Source organism: Cupressus sempervirens, chromosome 11 (assembly GCF_028749045.1).
Source record: "Cupressus sempervirens isolate cs-2001-9-10 chromosome 11, ASM2874904v1, whole genome shotgun sequence".
NCBI lineage: Eukaryota > Viridiplantae > Streptophyta > Pinopsida > Cupressales > Cupressaceae > Cupressus > Cupressus sempervirens.
The window spans coordinates 701161390-701186459 of NC_143128.1; the positions used below are offsets into that span (position 1 = coordinate 701161390).

The following is a 25070-nucleotide window of genomic DNA, read 5'->3' on the forward strand; positions in this document are numbered from 1 at the left end:
TCTTCTCTTGGTGCAACTGCACTCCATATTTGTTGACAACGTACCCTAGGTATAATATTTCTGTCATTCCAAATTCACACTTGGATTGCTTAGCAAACAAGGACCAAGCCTTCATGATCTCGAGGACTTCATTTAAGTGTTTTAGGTGTTCTTCCCAAGTTTTGTTGTAAATAAGGATATCATCAAAGAATACCAGCAAATACTTACATAGTTGTTTGTTGAAGATGTGATTCATGCAAGACTGAAAAGTAGTTGGTGCATTCGTTAATCCGAATGGCATGACCACGAACTCATAATGCCCATAATGACAACAGAAAGCTGTCTTCTCCACGTCTTCTTACTGCATGCGGATCTAATGGTATCCAGAACGAATATCTATTTTAGAAAAATAAACTGCACCATGCAACTCATCCAACAATTCATCGATCCTGTGAATAGGGAATCTATTTTTTTATTGTCTTCTTATTTAGTGCACGGTAGTCCACACACATGCACATCATCCTTCTTTTTTACCAAAACCACTAATGATGCAAAATGGTTAGAGCTAGGACAAATCCATTCTTTTTCAAGCAGCTCCTGAATCCTCTTCTCGATCTCGTCTTTGAATTTTTTGGGATGATTGTATGGCATGGTGATTATTGGTTTGGAGCTAGCTCCCAACTCAATGATATCTTCAAACCCGCGATGGGGGCTATGCTAGGAGGAATGTCTATAAAAAATTTATCATAGGTACTCAAAATATTTTGAAGATCGTCATCTTAGTGGGGTGTCTGTCGTCCTTCTGTAGGTTTTGCTGAAACAAAACAATGTGCAGCCCATGCAATGTCATCATATTGAAAAATTGCCTCCATCTGTTGTGCTGAAACTTCCTTCGGTCCTTCATTGGCCATTCCACAGAGAACAACCTTCTTCCCATCGACTACAAAAGTGAAGTCCATTTGTTTGAAGCTCTAACTGTATTCATCAAGTGTCTCCATCCACTTTATGCCCAAAATAACCTCCATATCATATAGGTCCACCATAAAGAAATCCTCCATCACAACGTGATTAGCCATGGTGATACTCAGTTGGGGCACAAGGTGTGTACAAGGCAAAAGTGTCCCTTTGGCAACCTCGGCCTGGAATCCCACATGTGTCTCAATAGGTAGACTTCTTCGTTTAACCAAAGATGAGTTTATGAAGTTTAGAGTGGCTCCACTATCGAGCATCACCATGACCTTTGTCCTTGAAGGGTTCCCCATACATGAAATACCATACATCTCAGGCTCCTGGCTAGAGTGATGGTTCCTCCATGCCATACTAATGCTGCAATTCTCTCCATATGATTCAAATTAACCATTTTGGTGTCCTTGTGGGGATGGTTGTCTTCTGTGGGTAGATCCTCTTGATCGTCCTCATCATTGGATATGACTTCAATGTAGTGTATTTTTCCTTTATCAAGGCCTCTATGCCCAGGCTCCCATGGTCCCTTGCAATTGAAGCATAATTTCTTCCTTCATAGCTCTTGTCTAGTAGCTTCATCCAACAAAGGCTTCTTCAACAGAGGTTTGTTATCTTTGTCCTTTGGAAATACTGGCTGTTTGGAGTGTGACTAACCTCGAGATGATGATGTTTATGATGATGCCATGCTCTGTGCCTTCTTTATAGCCTCCAAAAGGGTGGCAGCATTGAAACCTTTTACCCAACCCCTTAGTGGTTCCGTCAGTCCATCCATGCAGAGCACTATCCGTCTCCTTTTGAAAATGTTTGTGACCAAAACAGAGAGTTTCTGAAATTGTTGATGTACTGGTCGACCAATCCAATTTGCCTCAGTTGTGCCAATTCTTTGAAATTAAGTTTCGGATCTTTACCATCAAATCGATTTATCAATCTTTTAGTGAATCCCACATAGGTATTTATTTGGTTATGATCGAGTGTGATGGTGCCATGATGCCACCATTCATGCACTACTCCCTCCAAGTGTAGTGCTGCAAATTTGATTGCTTCTTCTTCTGGCATTGGATTAAGTTGGAAGTAAGCATCGACCTTCATTACCCATGCTTGAGTAGATATGGATATGGATCCATCAAATGGTGACAAATTTACCTTACTCAGCTTTCTTTTGAGATCATCGTTAAAATATCCTTTCTTTTTGCCTCCAAAATATCTCATTCTCAGTTCTATATAATCATTGCCGGATATATCGTCCTCCAAATTTGCATTCTTCCAGTCTTTTCTCAACTATTCTTAAACTTCCTCAAAGGTTGTCTGCTTTCCTCCATGTGGTACCTCCATCCGTGTAGGGAAAGACGACATGGAAGGTTGAGAGCATGTTGGATGAGGGTTTGCCTTACCCGACACCGAGTACCCGCTATGACCATTTTGTTCAACAGATATTTTATTGTCTACCAATTTCCTAAGAGTTTCTTCCATAAGTCGCTGAGTATCATTGATTTGTGCCTAATTCCTCAAAAGATTTTTAAGTAGCGCCATGAGTTCGGCAGCAATGGGTTCTTGTCTGCCATTCTATCAACGAATGGGATCTTCTTCTCTTCCGGCTATAAACTTTCATTCATTGTCCACAAGCTAGCAAGATTGTTTTCTCTGATACCACTGTGATGATCTCGACAACTCCTTGGTCAGGTGTAGCAGGTTATTGCAGGCCATACGGTGACAAGTATTAAGGATGTTGTACGGTGTTACAAGCCATATGATGGTTGGGAGTTGTTGGAACGAGTCATACGGTGTTTTGGGTGATGTGAGGACTATTCGTAAGATAGTAATATGGTGACTGTGTGGTATGTACGGTGAAGCAAGAATGACTGGATGTACGGTAGTATGGTGACCGTACGATATGCAAGGTGAGGCAAGGAGTTCACCGTACGGTGACAATGTGCAGGGTTGCTCGACTTGTAGAGGGCCATACAAAAAATATGGGATGGAAGGGTGTTCTTGTGCAACGTAAGGTGTCCGTACACTAGAGAGTTTGATTTAATGCACATATGATTCCAAGAGACCAACGATATAGATAAATACTCCAGATTTACAAACATAAGAGATATCAACGAAATGGAAGTTCTACCAACAATATTTGTTATTGCTAATATAATAGACATGGATTTGCCAGACCCAGGCGAAGTAATATAGAGAAATCGGAATAGATTGAAGGTTGAGTCCTACCAAAACCGTACGGCCAAGTAGGGAGGATCTTTCACTTCCAAAATGGCGAACAATCTAGAACTCCAACAGGAGTTCGCAATATAAGAAATAATCCAAAATCACATATCAACTACTACCTACATGTCGTGCTTAAATACCCTTCGGAGGAACTTCTCGAGGGTTTACAAATATAGCCCACGCCAAACCTCCGGAAACAATAAAACAAAAAATGGGTCCGAGATATACTAAATCAATCGACCCATGAACAAAGGTTTGATTAATTAATTATTTTATGATGGGAACATTAAATTGGTCAAAGGAGAGAGAAGAATGTTGACTGAAGTGATATCAAGATCTCATCCTTGTATACGCATGCATCTTTAAGGGCCCATGCACCACAATGAGGCCTACTCAACAGTACAGTTATCATAAATGCTCTCATAAGCACATTTCAGGAAAGATGGAAAAAACTGAAGTTTACACTTGAAGATAAAGAAATCTGGTTCTAAATGCAAGGTCACAACAAGATCATTAAAATGTTACGATGAATTTATAAAACTTGTTGGGTCTAGTCCGAGTTCTTTGAGACATCTTTGGTTTTGAGGTTACTTTCCCTACTTTAATTATGCTTATTTTTATGTGCACAATTTCTTGGAACCATAATAAATAGCTAGGAACATGCTTGGCATTTAAACACCAAGGAATATACAATATCATGAAAAAGGATACCACTTTTACGTTGAGAAATGGTAGAGCACTGTGTAAGTACAGTACTTGTTTCAATTAAGAAGGATTGCTGCTAACTATTTGAGGTCCCTGATTAACAGACAGTCCATGTCATTGTTCTTTGTATTTCTGTCTCATAACTTAAGGCTCCTTCCTCAAACAAATAATTCCTCTAACTTCCACGAGTTCATCTTATAAAGGAATATACATATTAGGGTAACTAGGCTCCAATGCATAATCATCTAAGATCTTATGATACCTAAACTACAATTACAAGGACCTTGCAACAATAATATAGTTTATTCAAATGTATCACATCAATTTCTTCTATTTTACTACTAATGTGATTTCATAAAAAGAAAAAGAAAATTTCTAAATTAGATGCCTATGAGTGAAGTATTCTGCATAATAGTTGCATTATTTTCTTGTTTGAGCATGAACTCCAAAAAGATATAAGTTTTAATAGCCCAATTCACAAAATGGAACTCATTAATGAAATAACCCCTATGGATGTGTTACAAGATTGTTCTCTTCATAGATAGAAATACTAACAAATTGAGGATGTGAGGAATGATATCTTGTGAAAGTGTCCCTAATTTCTTATCTTGATCAATTCCCTCATGCTCTTTAATTTTACCATCTTCAATTTGTTTCTGAGCACCAGCTTTGTCTACCATTCAAAAGACAAAAATCATTAAAATTTCAGCTTTGTGCATGTATAAAAATAAACATGGACAAATATACAAAAAGAGCTAAAACAGGAAGCCACACAAATTTTGTCCATCCAAGATAATAATGATTAGCATCTACAAAGCCTATTTAAGGATGCTTTTAGAAAGGTTGAACTAAGTACATGCAATTAATGAAATTACATTGCTTTCCAAGAAACAGCCACAAACATATAAACTGAATTACTGCATTTCTTGGAGAACATAATTCATGGTACTGACCAATGGAAATTTAAAAGATTAATTATAATCAGTTTAACGATATTTCTAAACAAAATCTGCATCCTACCAAGCATATACAAATCCAATCCTGAACACAATATATATTGTAACTTTCAAAATATTCTTCACTTTGAATAATCAATATGAAACACTAGCATAAACATCAAAATTGATGTGTAAACCCTACTGTTCGCCTGAATGCAAAGGGCCCCCTACAATCAATTCTAATGGGGTTGATTAATTGCCAAGCAAAATCTTTTTGCGAGAAATTAATGTCACCGGGGAAAACTTCAAGAGTGAGTACAACTTAATACATGTATCAAACAATTTAGTCAGAAATAAGTAGGTGTTCCAAAAGGTAAGTTGTTGCACACTTGATTCCATATCCATTAGCTGACAATGAGATTGTTATCTCTATCATTACTTCCTAGATATAATAATTATAAAGCTAGTCAGCCTATGCTGGGATTAGTGGTTTAACCCTCAACAAGTAATAAGGAGGAAGCCAATGCATACAAGGTAGTTCAAAATTGATGAATCATCAATTTTCAAATTCCGTTCTTATTTGAGACTTCGGTGGTATACATTAAGAGATTACCAAAATTCAATGACAACTCTATTATCTTGGTATCTCTTAAGCAAACAATCTCAAAATTCACTTTTTACAAATGAGAAGTGAGCCCTTTATATAGGTCTTAGATTACAATGGATGATCAGGATTTAAGCAAAAAATAAACAATCCAGATTTCACCACCTCAGTCCTGATTAGGTTTATGGAAGGCCGAAAGAATCAACAATTAATGAGTGGGTTGACACAGACCAATCAGGAGAAAGAAACTCTCTTGATGGGGCAATAAATTCCCACTATGTAAGTCTACTCAGCAAGATTGTAGGGTGAAATGAATGCCCACTATGCATTAGATGCTATAATACTCCAACATATGACCATGCTTTTTTTCTAACTCCAATTCTCTGGTTGGCATTTGGGAGTGTGCAATACAACTTCCAAGAGTCGGTGTGTATGGTGTATTGTACTCGGATGTTCATGTTGTCAATTCTGTTATCACTTAATTGTATAATGTTTATTCATTGAATTATATATTGTAATGTGTTCTAGCACTAATAGTACTAATATCTTATTATAATGCTAATGCTATTAAACATATTTTGTGTAAACAATAAGAACAATTAAAATATTCTGATTGGATGAAAATAGGTTATAGTTGGTTCACTTTTCTATGCAAAGTTGATAAGATGTAAATATAATTTGAATGCATTATAAAATAATGCAATTTACTAATTTATGATTATAACATCAACTTTTTTGTGTAGCTTTTAGTTATGAGTGTTAAGCCAAATGACATACTGATTAATAAACATAGTTTGATAGGAGCATCGACTATGACAATAAAGGTCAGAATATTATTGCATTAATGAGAAATAACTACTCTACTTACTATAGCACCTGCTGAATTAATGAGAATTCAATTGGATGCCTTAGGACATTATTGGAATACTTTATTTTTAAGTAGGAGATATTTTCCAGAGCAAGTCAAATTGTGATATTGCTATCAAGATTTGACTATGTAGTTTTTCGAGTCAAACTCATTGACCCATGTTTCATGAGTAGTGGTTCATATGAACCCATCTCTCATGAGAGAGAATGGAACACTTAACACTCATTGGATCTAGGTGGTGCTCACAGAGGTGAAGCAACGAGACTTCTTGGGAGGTCACCCATCCTAGTATTACACCCACTCAAGCATGCTTAACTACGCAGTTTCCTCCATGGTTAAACCCATTCTTATTGAAAACCCATTGGTAAAACCTTCATTGAGTATTGTGTCTTATGAACCATTCATCAGAAAGCCCCTTAAGCTCATCAATTGATAAGTAGGAGATATTTTCCACAGCAAGTTGAATTGTGATATTGTTATCAAGATTCAACTATGTGATTCAAACTCATTGACCCATGTTTAATGAGTAGTGCTTCATATGAACCCATCTCTCATGAGAGTGATTGGAACACTTAACACTCATTGGATCAAGGTGATGCTCACATAGGTGAAGCAATGGGACTTCCCGAGAGATTACCCATCCCAGTATTACTCCAACTCAAGTGTGCTTAACTACAGAGTTTCCTCCATGGTTAAACCTAGTCTACTTGCCACCCCATTTGCAATATACATATGTCAACCTAGACACAAAACATGTCAGCTACATCACAAAAAGAAATATTTCAATTAAGGTTTAACATGCTCCCACCAAACCTAAAAATAGGTCATACATATGAAGTCTTCATACCACATTACCACAAGACCTAAAGATAGTTTGCACTTAAGAAATACATGTTACATAACACAATTACCAAAAGCTCAGTAAATTTTGGATAGAACCTATCTAAACAAAATATAACCATTGAACCAAAAGTGCCACAAAACATGTCAGCTACATCACAAAAAAAAATATTACAATTAAGGTTTAACATGCTCCCACCAAACCTAAAAATAGGTCATACATATGAAGTCTTCATACCACATTACCACAAGACCTAAAGATAGTTTGCACTTAAGAAATACACGTTACATAACACAATTACCAAAAGCTCAGTAAATTTTGGATAGAACCTATCTAAACAAAATATAACCATTGAACCAAAAGCATTTGATATGTTGCATAAATATCTAGGTAGTAGGGATGTCCGGAAGAACTCTAAAACACAACCACCAACAAACTCTATCCAAACCTTCATACTTTGGTGATCACCCAAATATACAGATGTACCAAAAAAAACCATAGGAATGAGACATTCATCAAAAATTGCATTGAATTACTCTTTTCAACACATAAGAAAAACACATATATCCAACATACAACCAACAAACATCTAATGGTATGAACATTTACAGCTATAAGAGTTTTGATATCAATAACAACACTGTCAACATCTTCTCAGTATATTCAGCATAGTTTGTTGTGATAGTCCTACACTTTATCAAGTGAGAATTTGATAAGGGAACAACCTCATTTCAATTGTATCAAGTCTTCATTGTCTATTATACACGCAAGTTGATCACTGATGTATTAAAACTGGATTATATTATCCCTTGAATCAATGGTAATGATTTGTATCTATTTATAAATCGACATAGCATCTTATGCCAACAAGCCAAGTTGGAAAAGCAATGCAACAATGCAAGTGATGCAAGTTGGGAAAGCAATGTACATGGTCCAAGTTGGAATGCAATACAAGCGAGCCAAGTTGGGAAAGCAATGCAAGTGAGTTGTGTTGGGAAAGAAACGCAAATTGGTTGAGTTGGGAGAAACAATGCAATTCGCCCAAGATGGAAAGAAATGCAAGTGAGTTGAGATAGAAAAGCATTGCAAACGAGTCGAGTTGGAAAAAACAATGCAAAGGAGTGGAGTTGAGAAAGCAATGCAAGCGAGATGAGTGGGGAAGTAACGAAAGCGAGACAAGTTGGGAAAGGAATACATGTCACTTAAGCGGAAAGCAATGTAAGTCAGCTAAGTCAGAAAAGCAACACAAGCAAGCCAAGCAATGGATGCAAGCCAAGTTGGGAAAGCAATGCAAATGAGTTGAGTGAGAAAGCAATGCAAGTCAGCCAAGTCGGGAAAGAAATGCAAATGAGCTGGGTTGGGAGAAGCAATGCAAATAAGCCAAGTTGGAAAGAAATCCAAGTGAGTCAAGTCGGGAAAGCAATGCAAATGAATCGAGTTGGAAAGCAATGCAAGTGAGTCGAGTTGGAAAAGTACTGCAAACGAGTTGAGTTGGTCAATGAGTTTGACTGAAAAAATACATAGTTAAATGTTGATAGCAAGATCATTGGAAATTGACTGATAACAATGGAAGTGTTGGAAATTGTTGAAAGGAAGGATAAATCATGTTTGGTGGAAATCCTCTCCCCAAAGGATTCCCAACACAATAATCCTCCCAACTTGGAATTTCCCCCTTTCCTTGTAGCGTTGTTTTCCTCATACAAAATGAAAGACAAATCAAGTGGATACATCAAAGAGTTGAAGAAGAAAGGAATTTTAATGCTAAGTGACTGAAATTGAGATGAATTTTTATCATATTTGGTTGAAATTCTCTTTCCAAAGGATTCCCACCATGGAATCCTCTCTCCAGAGGATTCGTACTGTGGAAATCCTTTCGCCTTAGAATTTCCACTCAAGAATATTTTCTTCCAAGCCTCTAAAAATACCCGAGATATTGGTCATTGCAAGAGGATAGAAAGGCTTAATCTTGAATAAGAGAAATCTATTTTGTTTATTATTGATGTGATTTTATTTTCAGATTTTTTTCATGTTTTTAATGCTTTTCTCCTTTGTTTTGCAAGGTGAATACAAGAAGGAGAAGCTAGAGAGAAGTGTGATGATCAAGGCCTCAAAAATTCAAGTGGATGCTACAAGGAGATGGCTCAAGCCCAAGGACTCAAGTGAGAAGGAAAGATTCATGGTCAACCTATCAACCTTTCAAATTCAGATTGGAATCAAGAGGAAATTCAGGAAAGCATGAAAGATCTAGCTACATGGGACATATTCAAGACGAATCAAGAAAGATAAAGTTCACGGGTTCACGAAGATGCAAGTGATTCAAGTTAATTCAATGTGGAAATTTCAAAGGATGGAGAAAATCTCAAATATTGAGAGATACTTTTGTAGTTTTAACAAACATCATCTCAAGCCAAGACTCCAAACATGAGATAGGGATGATAAGGTGGCAATTGGTTGTCTCCAATAAGAAAATGCCAAGTGTCCCGTTTTCTCATTGGTTGAAAAAATATTTGTAATTTTCTTATTAGCCCATAAATCAATGTCCTCATGTAATTGGTTATAAGTTTGGCAACCTTAATTATGGTGTGTAGGATTAAATCGTAGCCCTTGATTTTTTATCGATCTTGGCCCTTCGTTGTAATAGAACTACTATAAAAGGCCAAGGCCTTCTAATTAGTAAAGGATGAGCTTAGGAGATCAGAATAGGACAAAGCTTTTAGTATAGGAGACTACAATAGATTAGCTAAGAGAGAGACTTGATGAAGTTTTTGTTATAATACTTGTCAAAGTAATTGATAATTCATTGTTGGTTTTTCATGGTGATGTTGAGGCCTGAAATTTGCACCCTACCAAACTCACTGAAATGAACTAGAAATTTCAGGTAACACTGAATCACTCATAGGTAATGTGATTTCTCTACTGAATTGAGTGAATCTCTGAGTTATAGGCCGACTCCTTGTGATAATCACTTAAGTTCTGAATACTGTAACAAATAAACTTGAGTGGAAAAGGGGAAGAAATGCAGAAATAAACACCTAAAGTTGAACCTAAACTAATAGGTGATACACCAAACTTGAGAATATTGAGCACACAACTGATAATTATTGGTAAGATTTTCCTTGTATACAAAACACTCCAATCCTATACAAGTCTGCATAAATATTTCAGAGTAAGGTCCGGTTATTGAGAGTTAAAGAAAAGAAAGATATTCTCATAACATCTCAAAATCGAAGACACAAACTATAACCTGCAAACAAAGTACACTCTGCAACTAGGTGAAAGATGAGACAAAATATTAAGGAATCCTAAGATCCTCTTTCCTATTTCATCAATCAGGAATTCACACAAAGTAACAGAAAGAAAGAAGGGCAACTTTCTGCAAAAAACTTCACAAATAATTCAGTCTATATATTCAGAATTCAAAACAAGTTACAGAAAAATATCAGATTAAGACTTAGGACCAAAGAAATGTCACCAAATTCTCCTCTGCATAATCAGAACTGAAAAACCAATAGTTGTCCCAAAAGACTAAGTACAAACCCCTTGGGGTCAAATCCATGAAAAAAGCCTCCAAAATAGGAGTCAATACTCATCAAAATGATGACTAATTGCCTCATAAACTCCACTAAGTCATTAAGAAACCCATGACTCGTGCTGAACTGCCCATAAAGTGCTTCAACTGATCATAAAGACTCCTAATTTGGCTCAACAAAGTCAAATTTGACCCAAAACTAACTCCTAGAAGTACGCCTTATGACTCAATTGATTCATAATACCAAGTCTTCACTCCATAACCTTCTAAAACTGAACATTATGACACATGTCATGTTGGACTTATAACAAGGTGAAGAATTAAGTTCCTTATTTTGCAACTAGAATAAAAGATATTAAATGATTTATAATTATATCATTTAATATTTCTATCTTATATTGCAAAGTACTTTATGCAAAATAAAGTGTTATAAATAACACATAGACTTTAGCACTACCCCCTACGGAAAATTAAGGAAATGAAAATGCCATCCTATTCAAATGTAGCAGACTTCAAACATTTTATGAAAACAAGATAAAGAGTTTATATGATCTATTTCAACCCTAAACATTTCATTTTCCTCTCTTCATTTGGCGTGAAGTATTGGAGGGTTCGAGAAGGATGGATGTATAGGGTTTCAACTCCATCCACAGCTGCCATTACTGGTTTCATACTCGGCTTTTTCTGCATTTTCTTGGCTGGGTCTGGGGTTAGCTTTCATTTGGAACAGCCATGAAGAGTTTGTTTCTCTTCTCTCTACCTTCCTGGCCGGATCTGCATCTTTGAAGGTAAAACCCAAATATTTTGCCATTTAAAAAAAAAAAAAAAAAAAAACTCCATGCCGTTTTTGGTAGATCTCAAAGTTTGATTTGTTGACAATATCTTAGTTTTTCTTGACACATTTCTTCTCTGATGACGAGCTTCGAACCTGGAGTGACCTATTTTAGATGCCATTGCTAGTTCAAGCTAGCAAGCTTTTTTGAGTTTTTTTGTTCCCATTCACTGGAAAACTTAAGCCCAATTCAGAAGGTGAGATGCCATTGATATTTTCTGATGATTTTCTTGATAACCTGCACGCTTTTTCTAAGCAATTTTGAGTAAAAATTCTGCACACCACTGCTATACATTTCACAAGCATTGTCACTTACTGCCATTGAAGGTTTGATTTCCCCAAACAACCCAAAATGGGTCTTTGCAGATTTTGTGTAGTCTAACACTTACAGCAATTATAAATCTGAATTGGGTGTTTGTCAATCTCTGAAAATTGACAACCATTTATCTTAATTTGCTTGATGCTTCATTACGAATTTATGCCACAGGCTCTTTTACATCTTCTCATGATATGTTCCAGTCTTAATGTATGAATAAGACATGGCTGCAGAATTTATACTCCATAGAAGTTGCTATTATTAATCTGGATCTTTCATGCTGTTACCATAGAACATGACAGTTTCCCATTGCTTGCTTTGTCTGAGACAAAACCCCTCTTGTATTTTTCTGAAAATGCATTTTGTAGCAAGTTTCCTCCCGTTGAGGGTATACTGACTTCCTCATGTTATATTCATGGTTTCTCCCGCTGAATACTTTGGCTCTTAAATATAAATGCATTATTACTTTAATTTCTCTTGAATGAGGGTTTTATTTTCTGTTATGCTATAGCATTTGTATGTGATATAAAACTGGATATGTGTCCTTTCCTTCTATATCTTTCAACTCTTTGAAAACTTTAAGATTTGCTGCTATAACTCTGTGCCATGCTTAAGATTACTTCAGGGCTTGTATCTAAGCGCAGGACTTGAGATCTGGAAATTGTAGGTACTTTCCTTGCATTTGCTAGAATATTGGCTTGATCTTTCTTTATTCTGCTACAGGGATTGTCAAACTCGCATTTGTAATGTATCACCATGCTGATCACCTGTAGTTTTTCCTTTTTAAAATAATCACTCTTTCTTTTATTCACGTAGATTTGTGATGCATTGCTTCTTCTAGTGATTCTGGTTCAGCCCAATTTCTCAGTTCTAGTGATTATGTTGTTCTTTTGATGGAGAAACTGGATGAGGGTTTCTTCCTTACACTTTCTTTTGCTGCCTTCAACTTTAGCATTACTCCCCACTTGTTAACAAGGCACCTTCTGATGTATCTGTTGATACTGTCTGATGTACTTGCTGATTTCATTTCTTAGTATTTCCATTGAGCCTTTATGAAGGTAAACTTCTTTGGCATGTTTACTGTTGCCTTTGCTCATACTGTCGTAAACCTGAAGTTATAAGCTGCCATTACAATTTACTCCTGTTATTTTGCAAAGAGTTTCATTTAACCCAAATTGGGTATGCAGAGAAATTGTATGTTAAGAGTCTTTGCTTTGTGACACTTATAATGCAAAATCTGAAGCTTTTGGCTTCTTCCCTCTGAATACACAATTTGCTTGTCTACTCTGTACTTCTAATGTCTCTCTACCCTGAAATATAAGGCCTCCACTTCTCTTGATGTTTATCTCTTATCAACACAAAATGCATCCCTCTGTTGTACTTTTGCAATTATCACGCTCGCATATATGGAAGCAAAAGGTTTCAAAACTGGTAGTAATGTCCCTTTAACGCTTTCATTCGGTTGATTTAGACACAGACCTCTTTTCATGTATTTCTGATACATGCATGTGATTTATGCTCTCTTGCCAAAATACCTTTCCTTTCCTATGCAAATGTATGAGATGGTACTAGGATAGGATATGTATGTACAAGAGGAGGCAATGGCATTGCTTAGATCTTTTGATCTAACTCATTACTCTTTCTATTGGAGGGCACAAGTAAAGCTTTGGAAATGAGGCACGGAGCAACTGATACTAGGAAGCAAACCAGAGGAAGCACAACCAGTCATTCATCACAGAAAATGACTGGTTACCCATGACCTATTACATACCTATTCTTTTCTTTTCTTCTATGTTCATTCCATTTGTATAGAATAGGTAATATCTTAGCAATAGAGTAATAGTGGCTCCTCTTGCAGCCCTTTGTGTGAGAGATGTATATTCATTTGGCATGTCAGTTGCATTTCATCAAATGCATATCTCAGTTGTACTCATCTTTTGATAATGAATACAAAGGACATTTCAGCTTATTTTTTCATCTTTTGTTTACAATAGAAGGAATTGCAAAAAGAATATCTGATTGTAAACATGAATTGAACATGCACTTTTGTTTATGAAATCTTTTTCTTATATGAAACTGATTTTTCACATAAGTTAAAAATCAGTAACAGGTGGATTACTTAATATTGTTTTAAAGTGTTGCAAGGTTTCCTCAAATCTTTCACTTGGAGATGATTTATTTGTTGGCACTTGGCACTAAAGCTTGGAGATTATTGGCTTTGGCTAGTCAAATAAATAGTTGTCCTAAGGTTATCATTGATGGAAGCATGGCAACATAGGTGTAGAAGAAACATGCATGATCGGTGACACTTAGTTGTGACCGCTAATATAAGGTAAATGATAGGTAATATGATTACGTGATTGATAGAATCGATGTAGTTGAAGTTTCTAGAAGATGGAACGAACACAATAATAGTCGGACAGTGGAAGCCAAATGGGTATAGAGAATTTGTCAAGGAATCTCAGCAACTCAAACACATTCTGACTTATCTTGGGAATTACATAAGAGAATCCAATGATGATCAAAGGAAAGGACTAGAAACATATAGAAGATAGAGAGATATGTGGAGCAAACAAGATGCAAGCACGACAAGCAAGTAATTTGAATAAAGGGATGAGATTAGGCGGCAAAAGGAATACAGGTAAAAGAAGGATGAGAGGTGAAGAAAGAAATGAGACACAAAGAGAAAACGGTGCAGGTGAAAGAGTACAAGCTGATGGTAAATACAGAGCGATAGGTGAAGACGAACACAGAGAGATGATTGCAGAAGCAAAGATCAAGCTAAGGGAAGTTGAAGTGAGAATCATAGTAGAAAGGATTTGATAGGAAAATGGTGCCAAAGGCAGGTCAACCAAGTTATTGTTACCTAATATTTACAATGAGGGCAATCCCTTAATTGGGTAGACTTTAACTGATCTTGTTACTATAAAATCCTTTAATATGGTGGACTCTCAAAAGAAGTTCTAAATCCTCTAATTGAGGTAGATCCTAATAGATCTTATTGTACTCCTAATAGTGTACAAAGCACTCCTAATAGGTTGAACTCTCAGAATGAGTTTTTGTAAGCTCCTTACAGGGCAACCTTTTAACTACATGAAAGGATTTGTGAGTACCATCCCTACCGTGGTTTTTATCTTCTAATAGGGGTTTTCCATGAAACCAAAATACTGGTGTTATGTGTTATGTGTATTATGAATGATTGGTGAGTTTAGTTTATTTCATTACAACAATTATTTGATTGAATAATGTAACCGACGATGTTAGGTGGTTTGAATTAGTAAATTACTTATTGTATTGATTCACCCCCATCTCAATACCATTTCATACCAACAATTGGTATCAGAGCATAGGTCCTCGAAGAAGAATAGCCTAATAGCTAGAGGAAAAGGGCCCTGAAGATGAAAAGGTACAGGTATCAAAAGGATCTTGAGGAACAAGAGGTTATGATTCATGAACTGAGAGATAAGCTAAAGCAATTCCTAGCAATAAGAAACAAACTGACTACAAGGTTAAATGAAAGGTAGGACTACATTGAGAAAATAGAGGAACTGTCTGATGGTGCAATGTCTGAAGCATAGTTCAATATAGCGCCGAAATGCGGTGAGAAAAGTCATGATTTTATCGACAGATTCTCAAGCCAAGAAGTTGGCAAAATCTCGACACTAAATTAACGTTTTCCTAGCGATATATTGCCACTTCTTAGTGATAATTCAGAAACTTCTCGCAGGTTGAATGCCAATAAAACTTGCGCCCAAAAAATGACATCTCATTATATTTTTGCTACGTTCACCTCCTTGGGTGGAGGAGAAGGGTTTAGGAGGAGCTCCTAAGTGTTTGGAACTGATTTAAGGCAATTTCTAGTGGATTAGGAATTGATTCAAAGCGGATTTGAAGCTCTTTCCAAGAAAATCCGGATTGTGTGCTCGCAATCAAATCGAGTCATAATTTTCAAATTGGGTAGCCTAGGATGTAAAATGGAAGCACAAAAACATTACATCTTCTACACTCCTCTGTTGAACTTGATGGAACAGTGTGTTGCTCCATTAGAAAACACACTTGGATTGCATGAATCTAACGGTAGACTGGGGGTGTGAATCAAATCATTATGCACAGATTGAGATTGGAGGGCTCGAGATAGCTTGGAGGAAGCACATTCAGTTAACCCAAGTTGTGTGGCATGATTGTCAGCCAAATGAAGTGATCATTGGTGAAGTTGAGTATCCACGGATCGCCAAGTTCAGTCGCCAATTGTTAACCGGTAGGTCGGATCTTTTGAAGATCTTCTATGGTACCTCGGATCCCCTACTTAGTCTTGGATGCTTGGTGATTTAGAGAGAGTTGAAAATGATGTTGGATGTGGTTGCTAGGATAGCTTGTTTTGTAGGATGTATGTTTGTGTTTATGTCAAGGAAAATTGGATAGGCGAGTTGGAGGGTTCATTCTATGACTCTTGGCAAGATGTCTAGATGGGCTAAATTGTACTCGTGAAGATTGTTATCTACCCAAATTGCACCCTGTTAAGTTTGTAGAAAACTTAACCTTTTGGAGTAACATGGAAACATTCCAAGGTTGTGGGTAAACTGTGGCTAGAATGAATCTCTGAGTTCTAGGCCGGCTTCCTATCTGGTAAATCACTCTATACGACCTAAAACTGATCTTTTTGATGGAGGAAAAAGGGTAGAAGGATAGCAAAAAATCTAAATCTAAATCCTAAGGGTGATGCACCAAAAAAGTATTTCTAAGATCTAATAGATAACCAGCACATAATAAAAACAATAACAAGGAAGCTCCTTTGCACAATTCAATAACCAGAATCCTTGCATCAATAACTGATAAGAAGGCTAAAATAACAATTTCTAAAAGGAGGATAAATTACTCACAATCCAAAACTACTCTATAACACAACTTTCAACTTGCAAAAGACTAAAACAATCCTATAGAAGGCATCAATATGACACACAAACACAGAAAAAGAGAAGGCACAAACTGAAATTCCTATCTAAAAGTGCTGCAAATCTGTATATCTCTCTGAATAATGGGTTACAAAAAGGTCTCTGCTCCTGTCAAGAAGTCTGAAAAACTTACAAAAACAGCAAGGCAGAGATGAAAAAGAACCTCAACAAAATAAGCCTTCAACTCATACTTGTGCACTTTCCATCCAACTGCATTTTGAAAGCCATAAATGCTAGGTCGGATTCAGCCCTTAAGGCCAAACTTGAGCCTTTGAAAAGACTTCAAAAGGTGTACAAAATAGCCCAAAAGGCATGGTTTGATAATATCCTCATAACTGCCCCTCATAAATGCAGTCATTATCTCCAAGCAGACTCCAAAAAGTCTCCAAAATGCAATAATTCCTCTTTAAAGAAAAAATCCTCACCTTTGACTCAACACTTAGTCATAATGTTTTGCAAAATATCTGTCTTTTAACCTTTTAAAAGAAAATTAAATATTTATTTTTTTGCATAATAATATTTATTAAATGATTTATATTTCGAAAATAAAATATAAAGCATTTAATATTTATTAATTTGCAATTTATTATAATATAATTTATTCTTTTTATTTTAATAAATATTAATTATTTTATATAAAATATTAAGTGATAATAATTAATCACTTAATATTCTATTAGAATAATTGATACTTATTAAAATAACAAAAATAAATTATATTATAATAAAATACTATTGCAAGGAAACATATTTAATTTGAAACCTTTTTAAAAAAAATTTTAAAAAAACAAAAACTTTGCAATAATTAAAAACACTAAGTATTGAGATAAGGGTAAGAAAAGTTGTATTTGCCTTTTTAAAACATCACAAACTCATAACATGGGCGTCAAAGCTTGCAATATTGGGAAATTTAAACACAAGGCAAAAGCCCCTTCCTGGACATGAGCATTGGATAAAGGGCATTTCGAACCCTAAAAGCATGTTATACCCTTCATTTGGTCTTCTTGCACTTGCGAAAAGAAGAGAGCTGCCGCTATGAAGAAAAACAAGGGTTTGAGAGGAAAACCAGAGCCCTCCAATGCGCTTTTCCATCCTTTTTCTCTACATTTTTGTTGGGTCTTCTACTTTTGGCCGCCATGAAAGCGCTTGCTGGAGAATTCGTGAAGGATTTCACTGGTCTTCAGCTGCCATTGAGGAAAATGAGGGTTTTGTTTTGATGAAGCCACCATGAAAGACATTTGCTAGCACTTGCCGGAAGCATGGATTTGTTATTTTGCTGCTATATTCTATTCTTGATAGCCGCCATAGCATGAAGAATCCATTAGTTTTGTGCGTGGCCAAGAAAGAAATTTGTTTGAGCTTCGAAATCAGGGATTTCTCTGGTTTTCCTCTTGGCAGCCATGAATATGAAAGGTATTTTAAAAGATTTGGTTTGCCATTTCTGTGTTTTCCACACATGTCGCCATGAAATTATTTGCTGAATTTGCTGGCATTGCTTTTTTTTAATTTGGAAGGAAATTTGTTGCTGGAGCTTCCTTTCAAACTTCTATTGTTATTTCCCTTGAAATCGGGTTCCTTTTCTATGGTATAATCTTCCTTCATAGACCTAGCATCAGAAGCTTTCTTCTCCTTTGGTGTAATTACCATCATCTTCTCTTGCGTAGATGAGGCAGCCTTCTTATTGACTTCATTTTTCTGATCTTGGACAAACAGTGTTCCCCTATATCCATTCCCATCTCTTTACCTTTTTGCAACCTCTCAAGTTCATTTTGCAAACTCTCAAGTTTATTTTGTAAACCAGCAAGTGGACATATATCTTCCAGATTATACTCTTTGACAACCTTGATGACTGAATTTATGGCAATAATCTCCTCAATTGTTGAATTAAGCAGATAAGATGGATTTTTTCCTCCCTTCTTCGCCATGTCCTCTATAGCTTTCTGTCTATCTTCCAAATATGCTTTCAACAAATCTGCCGGTTTTATTTTATCCATTACACTAAATGCATGAGCATATCTGATGGCCTCTATCCACTTGCCACTTTTTGAAAGCTTGTCCACAAAATATTTTATGGTCTGTAGAATAGTTCAAGAAGTCCCAAAGATCCCAGAGACATCAAGTTCTCACATGATAAAATGCCAACTGGGAAACCTTGAGATGAACTAACCACCAAGATAATGTAGGTTCATAATGTAATCTCACAGCGAGCTACTTGCTAAATCTATAGGTCAGGCCGACCTAGGATGGCAAAATACAGAATGTGGCTTTTTCTTTGAAAACTAGAACCTCATAGATTCGAATTAAGCATTAGCTATTTCCTTTCTTCCTTTCTCACATTCTTTTGCTGAGCCACCATCATGAAGGTTTGCTATATGTATATCCCATATGTTTCAGCATTTACCATTTTTCATAAAGATTGTTTTGAAAGATTGATGCTGAAAGTTATATCTGAACCCTGCTGTTCAAAATTTAAAACTTTCATCAGCAGTGAGAATACTCAAGATTTACAAGGGACTGCTCTATTTTTCCAGCAATTCATTCTCCAACAGATAACTAATTCTCTTCATGGCACCAATATCAAAGATGGTTTCTCTCTGTTTTCTTTGTTTCTTTTCGAATACATTGTGAGTTACAGCAATGATAATGATGATTGTTTCATAAGGTTCGAGCACGGGCTCGTGACACTCATAAAACCACTCTCCTGTGATTGTATCTATTCTTGATTACAATGAAAGGTTTCATACCAAAGTTAATATGTCCCTTTAACATTATATTTTCCGCTTCTTGCATTAAAGCACTTAGAATTCATTCTGTTGTTTTTATATGTATTCAGAATAGGAAATATATAGCATGTCTGGGTACATAGTTGGTAATAACCAATCATTGCTTAGATCTTTTCAGATCTAACCCCATTTTTCCCATGCAGGAGAACAAACATCATGGAGCTATCAGATCGAGAGCTGGACCAGGAGCGGCAACAAAGATTGATGTTGTCAGTAAAATGTATAGTGTAGCCGACAACATCATCCCCCCCAAAAAAAAAGGTCGTCTCCAGACGACAATACAACAAAATTCATTAACAAAATTTTCTAACGAAGTACATCAATGCATAAGTACTAGACAGAGGGATGCATCCTTGGCGTAGTGGTCGTCCGTCTCCGCAACTCGTTCACCTTTGCCCTTAGCTTGTAGACCTGCTCTTTTCTGATTTTCAACTCTGCTTCTGCTTCCAACTGGAGCTCTAAGGCTAACTGCATCACCTCTCTGACCTCTCCCAATTCCTTCTCCTTCTCTGCTGCCATCTTCTCTTTTTTGTCCTCAATTGTTCATTTGCTGCTGCTAACTGTTCTTTTGCTGCTAATAGGGCTGTCCTTTCGGATTGCTAGGCCACCTGCTCCGACTCCCAGGCTGCCCTCTTCGAAGCAAACCTGGCAGCTGACTCCTCCCGAGCTCCCTCAGCTGCTAGCTGGTCCACCTAACTCCTCCGAAGGGTGTAATATATCTCTCTGTGTAACCTCATGATCTCCTGAATCAGTACCTCAATCCGGCCCTCCCTCTCAGGTTCCCTCGTCATTGACCAATCCTGTCGCATCTCTGTGGTCTCCACATTGAGCCATCCCCTCTCCTCAAAACAAACCGTAAAGGCAGCTGGACATCCCGTCCATATGAAGGATATGACTCTCTCCAGCTCCTTCCCTACTGACTCCAATGTCTGCGTCTTTGCTGAAGCCAGAACCTCGTGAGTTCGAGATGCTAGAGCTGCGACATCATCAAGAAAAATTACCTCTACCAACACTGTCTCCTGCGCTAGTGGGTGTTCCTGTTGTATACCCATAGCCTTCTCCATTGCATCCGCCATATGCTCAACAGCGCTATGCAGCACTCCTTCACTCCGTGTTTGCGCGAACTCCTTCTCTGACACTGCTTCCCGTGTGGGTGTCGGCAAGTATGTCACTCGAGGTGCCGGAGTTTGGTGGAATTTCGTACTTAGAAAAGCACTCACCCTCTGGGTTTTGTCCTCTCTCTCGCTGTCCTGCTTAGGTGATGCCATCAGTGTCGTGTCTATTGCGACCATCGCATCAGATTCTACTGCATCCAGTCGGACACCTGGTGCCCCCAACTCCTCGCCTACAGGTACCTCCAACACCCCTGTCTCCATGTCTATCTCCATCTCCCTGTTCGGTACGAAAGTCTCTCCTATATCGAGTAGGGTCTCACGAGCCGGCTTCATCAGTGCCTTTGGACTACTGTCTCCGTCGGTGCTGGATGTGACTCTGCTACAGCTCATGTCTCTACGGTGGGCTACGTTGTAACTGAGACTGGCGTCATCACTATCGGGTGTCTAATCTGTCCAAACCCTAGGATACCATGTATACCTACAGGAACCAAGTGTGTCGTAGTCGAAAGCACACTCCTACCTCTTCATCATCTTCCTCTTCCCCCTCAGATCCGTTCTCCTCTGAAGATGTCTCCTCTCGGCCACTATCTGTGTCGCCACCATCTGGCCTTGGTCGCTTTTGCCCTACTGTTTTGGTGCCGAGAGTATCCAAGTGCTTCCACTACATTATAGGTGGTTCGCCAGGTGCGAGTGGTCCAAGTTTTGCCTCCAATGCATCATTCGGGATCATCCGCGTTGTCGCATCCAAAAACAAACCAATAGCATAATGTGGCATATAGAACGTTTTGTGCTGCAATGTCATAAACTCTGACATCTGCTCGGCCAATAGTGTTGCCCAATCATACACTCTGTCGTGCAAGATTCCATTCATCATGGCTACGTGTGGAAACGAGATATCTGAAGCACGGCTCGAACCTGTGAGACCGCTTTTAACTATGTCCATCAAACAACGCCAATGCCCCTCCTGGATATGAGATTTCTTTAGTCCTCTGCCTTTGGACGTGTATGAAAGAGCCTCCTGTTCTACTTGTGACAGGTCTTCGCACACAAGTTGTATCAACTTCATCTTCACCTCATGGCTTAACTTTTTCGGCTTGCTTTCTATTTTTCTCCCTCCCTATGCATGACCAGGTATGCCAAAAACCCGTGTAAAATCCGCCGGTTTGAATGATACTGTTAACTTGCAACCAAGATATTCAAATGTACTGATTCTGGAGAACCTGTCATATGTTTCAATCATAATTCGCAAAAACCCTTCGTAGTCTCTGGTGCAAAATACTGGCATTTGCACTACCCATTCCACCTGTGCTTTCCTGATACTAGCCTTCACCCATTGAGTTAAGTACTCCGTAGCTACCACGATGTATCAGCACCTTGTTTTACTCACCTTCAATGGTCCAATAAAATCTAGTCCCCACCTCTCAAAAAGCTCCTATGCATGTGAGGGATTCAAAGGCAACGGCGCCAAATGTTTACCGCATAGGGTAAGAAGTTCAACACATGTATAACACGATTCAATTCAGAACAGGTACTTTATTCATGTATGCACTTGCAGATTACAATCCGATTACAATGACTACAATGATCAATGATCTATCAATTATAACTCATGATTCCAAAGTTCATCTCAGACGTGTACATATACCTTTCCAAAGGGGTGACTCAAGCGTCACGCACCCGTTCGGATACTACTCTACCCATCCGCTACACTATACATTTTACCGACAACATAGATCACATAACCAGTCAAAGGCTAAAAGGCAATGACTGGTTACCTCTGACTCTACTTCCTTGTGCTATGTTTTTTCTTATTTTCAATATGTATAGAAGCAGTAGTCAAACTCACGACTTGTGTGAGATTTTCATTTCCAACATTTTTATATTCATTTCATACTTTTTTAAATATCAATTGTATTTTTTAAAATAAAAAATACAAGGACATTTATATCTCTTGGCACACAATGAATAACACATGCATTTTCCCTTCACACTAAAATTTTAAAAGTGTGCAAAAATTTAGTAACAAAGATCACAAGCACTTTCGGTGTTAGCCGACTTGTGAAGTCAGATGGTATATTGTAAACGATTGCGGTGTTTATGAATAATAAATCTGAGTTTCCCTATTTGAGTTGTCTTTATCTTATAGCTTGAATGCTCGTTATTACTAGTTTTACTTGTGTAATGTATGAATTGTTAAATCTCGGTTGATTATCTTCTACATACCATTGGTTAAGAGTAGTTTGTATTGGGGCTAAGGACGATTTTGAATGTCTAGGATAGTTGCAAAGGTAGTACCGCACGTTAGAAAACTCTGACCCTGTAATAGTTGGTACTAGAGCTGTTAATCTTGAAAGTAGTGGTTGATCTTGAAAGTTGGTATCCAAGGAGTTGGAAGATAGCTTGGGTGGTGTTTGGCTAGATGCCTTGGTTTTGACGGCCAAGAAAGTTGGCATTTTGGTGCCATGGCAGAATCGGAACACAGAGATAATGCTCATCATGACGGAACTCAACCACAACCTGGTCTTGTTGGTAATCCTAGTCAACCCAAGACTAAGGATTGGCTCTTGGTTCATGACTCGTGCCTTCGAGTTTTCGAGGTAGGTGAATTTGAGGAATGTCTCATCTCTGTTGAGGCCTCCAATCTTGAGCTTACTGAAAAGACCAAAGGCTTTGAGGACGCCATGGAAGGTTTTAAAGAAGAGATGCAATATATGCTGGATGGCCACTCTTTGCACAGTTTGTTGTTGCAAGGAAATACCAACACTGCCAAGCCAACAAGCTTAACTACTAAGTACAACGGCGATCGAGATGACAAGTCGCTCGGCGATTTCCTTTGGGACATCGAAGAGTTTCTCTCAGGCACCACGGGCATGGTAGACGATGCTTAGGTGAAGCAAGTCACGACATGCTTCACGAGCAACACCAAGCTTTGGTGGCAAACACACCTTGGTGATCTGTGAGCAGACAAACCGACTCCGAAAATTGACAATTGGCAAGATCTAAAAGCTTCTCTCCAAGAACAGTTCAAATCGGGGAATTGTGATTAGGTAATTAGAGAAAGGTTTGATGAGTTGAAACACACGAGCAAGGTTCACGACTATGTTAGAGCATTCCAGGTTCTTGACCTTGAGTGTTCCAAGCTTAATGACTTTGAGAAGCTTTACTTGTTTATGAAAAACTTGCAACCTTGGGCATCAGACAAGCTGCGATGACAAAGGGTGGAAACCTTAGCGGATGCTATAGCAGTAGTAGATCGACTTCTCGACTACAAAGGAGATGCAACCAAGAGATTTGGCAGTCCTAGATTGGATCGTGGGGCTAGAAAGAACTTCAGGTCTCGAAGAGACAGGCAAAATGGATCACCTTACAAGAAGAACAATGATGCCAAGCTGAAGCAAAAGTCTACATCGAGCGGTTCAAAGCAGATGGGCAAGAAGTAGATCGCAGCTAACAAGAGCAAGGAAGGAAATGGGAAGGCTTGCTTTATTTGCAATCAACCTGACTACTAGGCAAGGGAGTGCCCTAAATGAGCAAGAGTAGCGGTCGTTTTAGCCGAAGAGAAAGTGCAAAAACCGAGGGTGTTACAGTTGCTCAATGTACTCAAAGAGACTCCTACTAGCCAATCGACCAAGAAAGACCAGCATGACTTATGCAATGTGGAAGCGTTCTTTACAAACAAGAAGGTTCTCGCCATGATAGATTCAAGTGTATCTCACAACTATATGGTGGTAGATAGGGCTAGAAGTTTGGGTTTGCAAATCGACCCATCTGAAACATGTTTCAAAGCTGTTAGTAGCTCGGCTAGGGAGATTGAGGGTGATGCTAGAAATGTCGTCATACGAGTAGGAACTTGGCAAGGGATGGTAAATCTTGTTGCCATAAAGATATCCAAATATGATCTCATATTGGGGCAGGAGTTCATGCGTCGAGCTAACGCTGTAATTTCCCCCCATCTTGGATGCATTATGGTATTGGATTTGGCCCAACCCTATATGGTTTCTACAGTATCAACGCAAGATTTGAGCAAGCGGTTAAGTGCACTAGGGTTAAAGAAGGTAGCATGAAAGAGAAGTGAGGAGTTGTTCTTGGCAGCAATCGTTAGAGGTTGGGATGAAGATAACTCTTCAAATTTAACTGATCCTGATGTTGTTAAGGATGTCATCTCCGAATTTTCTAATGTGATGTCGGATAGTCTTCCAATTGGTCTTCCACCAAGAAGGCATGTTGATCATGCGATAGAACTTGTGGCGGGAGCAAGGCCACCAACTCGGGCTCCTTACTGTCTTTCTGGGCCAAAGATGGTTAAGTTGAAGACACAGCTAAGTGAACTTGTGGAAGTTGGGTACCTTTGACTTTCACGGTCTCCATATGCATCGCCCATGCTATTTCAAAAGAAGGATGGGATGCTTCGCTTATGTGTTGACTATCGGG

At 38.0% G+C, this 25070-nt stretch overlaps 1 protein-coding gene across 1 annotated transcript in view; it reads right to left on the reverse strand.

The window, feature by feature from the left end:
• LOC149531620 (Nuclear transport factor 2 (NTF2) family protein) overlaps positions 1–25070 on the reverse strand; it is a 105697-nt gene that overhangs the window by 47219 nt on the left and 33408 nt on the right. Inside the window, exon 2 of the mRNA XM_089809462.1 lies at positions 4417–4534. Coding sequence (XP_089665588.1) covers positions 4417–4534 — 118 coding nt within the window. The remainder of the gene's footprint in view (positions 1–4416; positions 4535–25070) is intronic.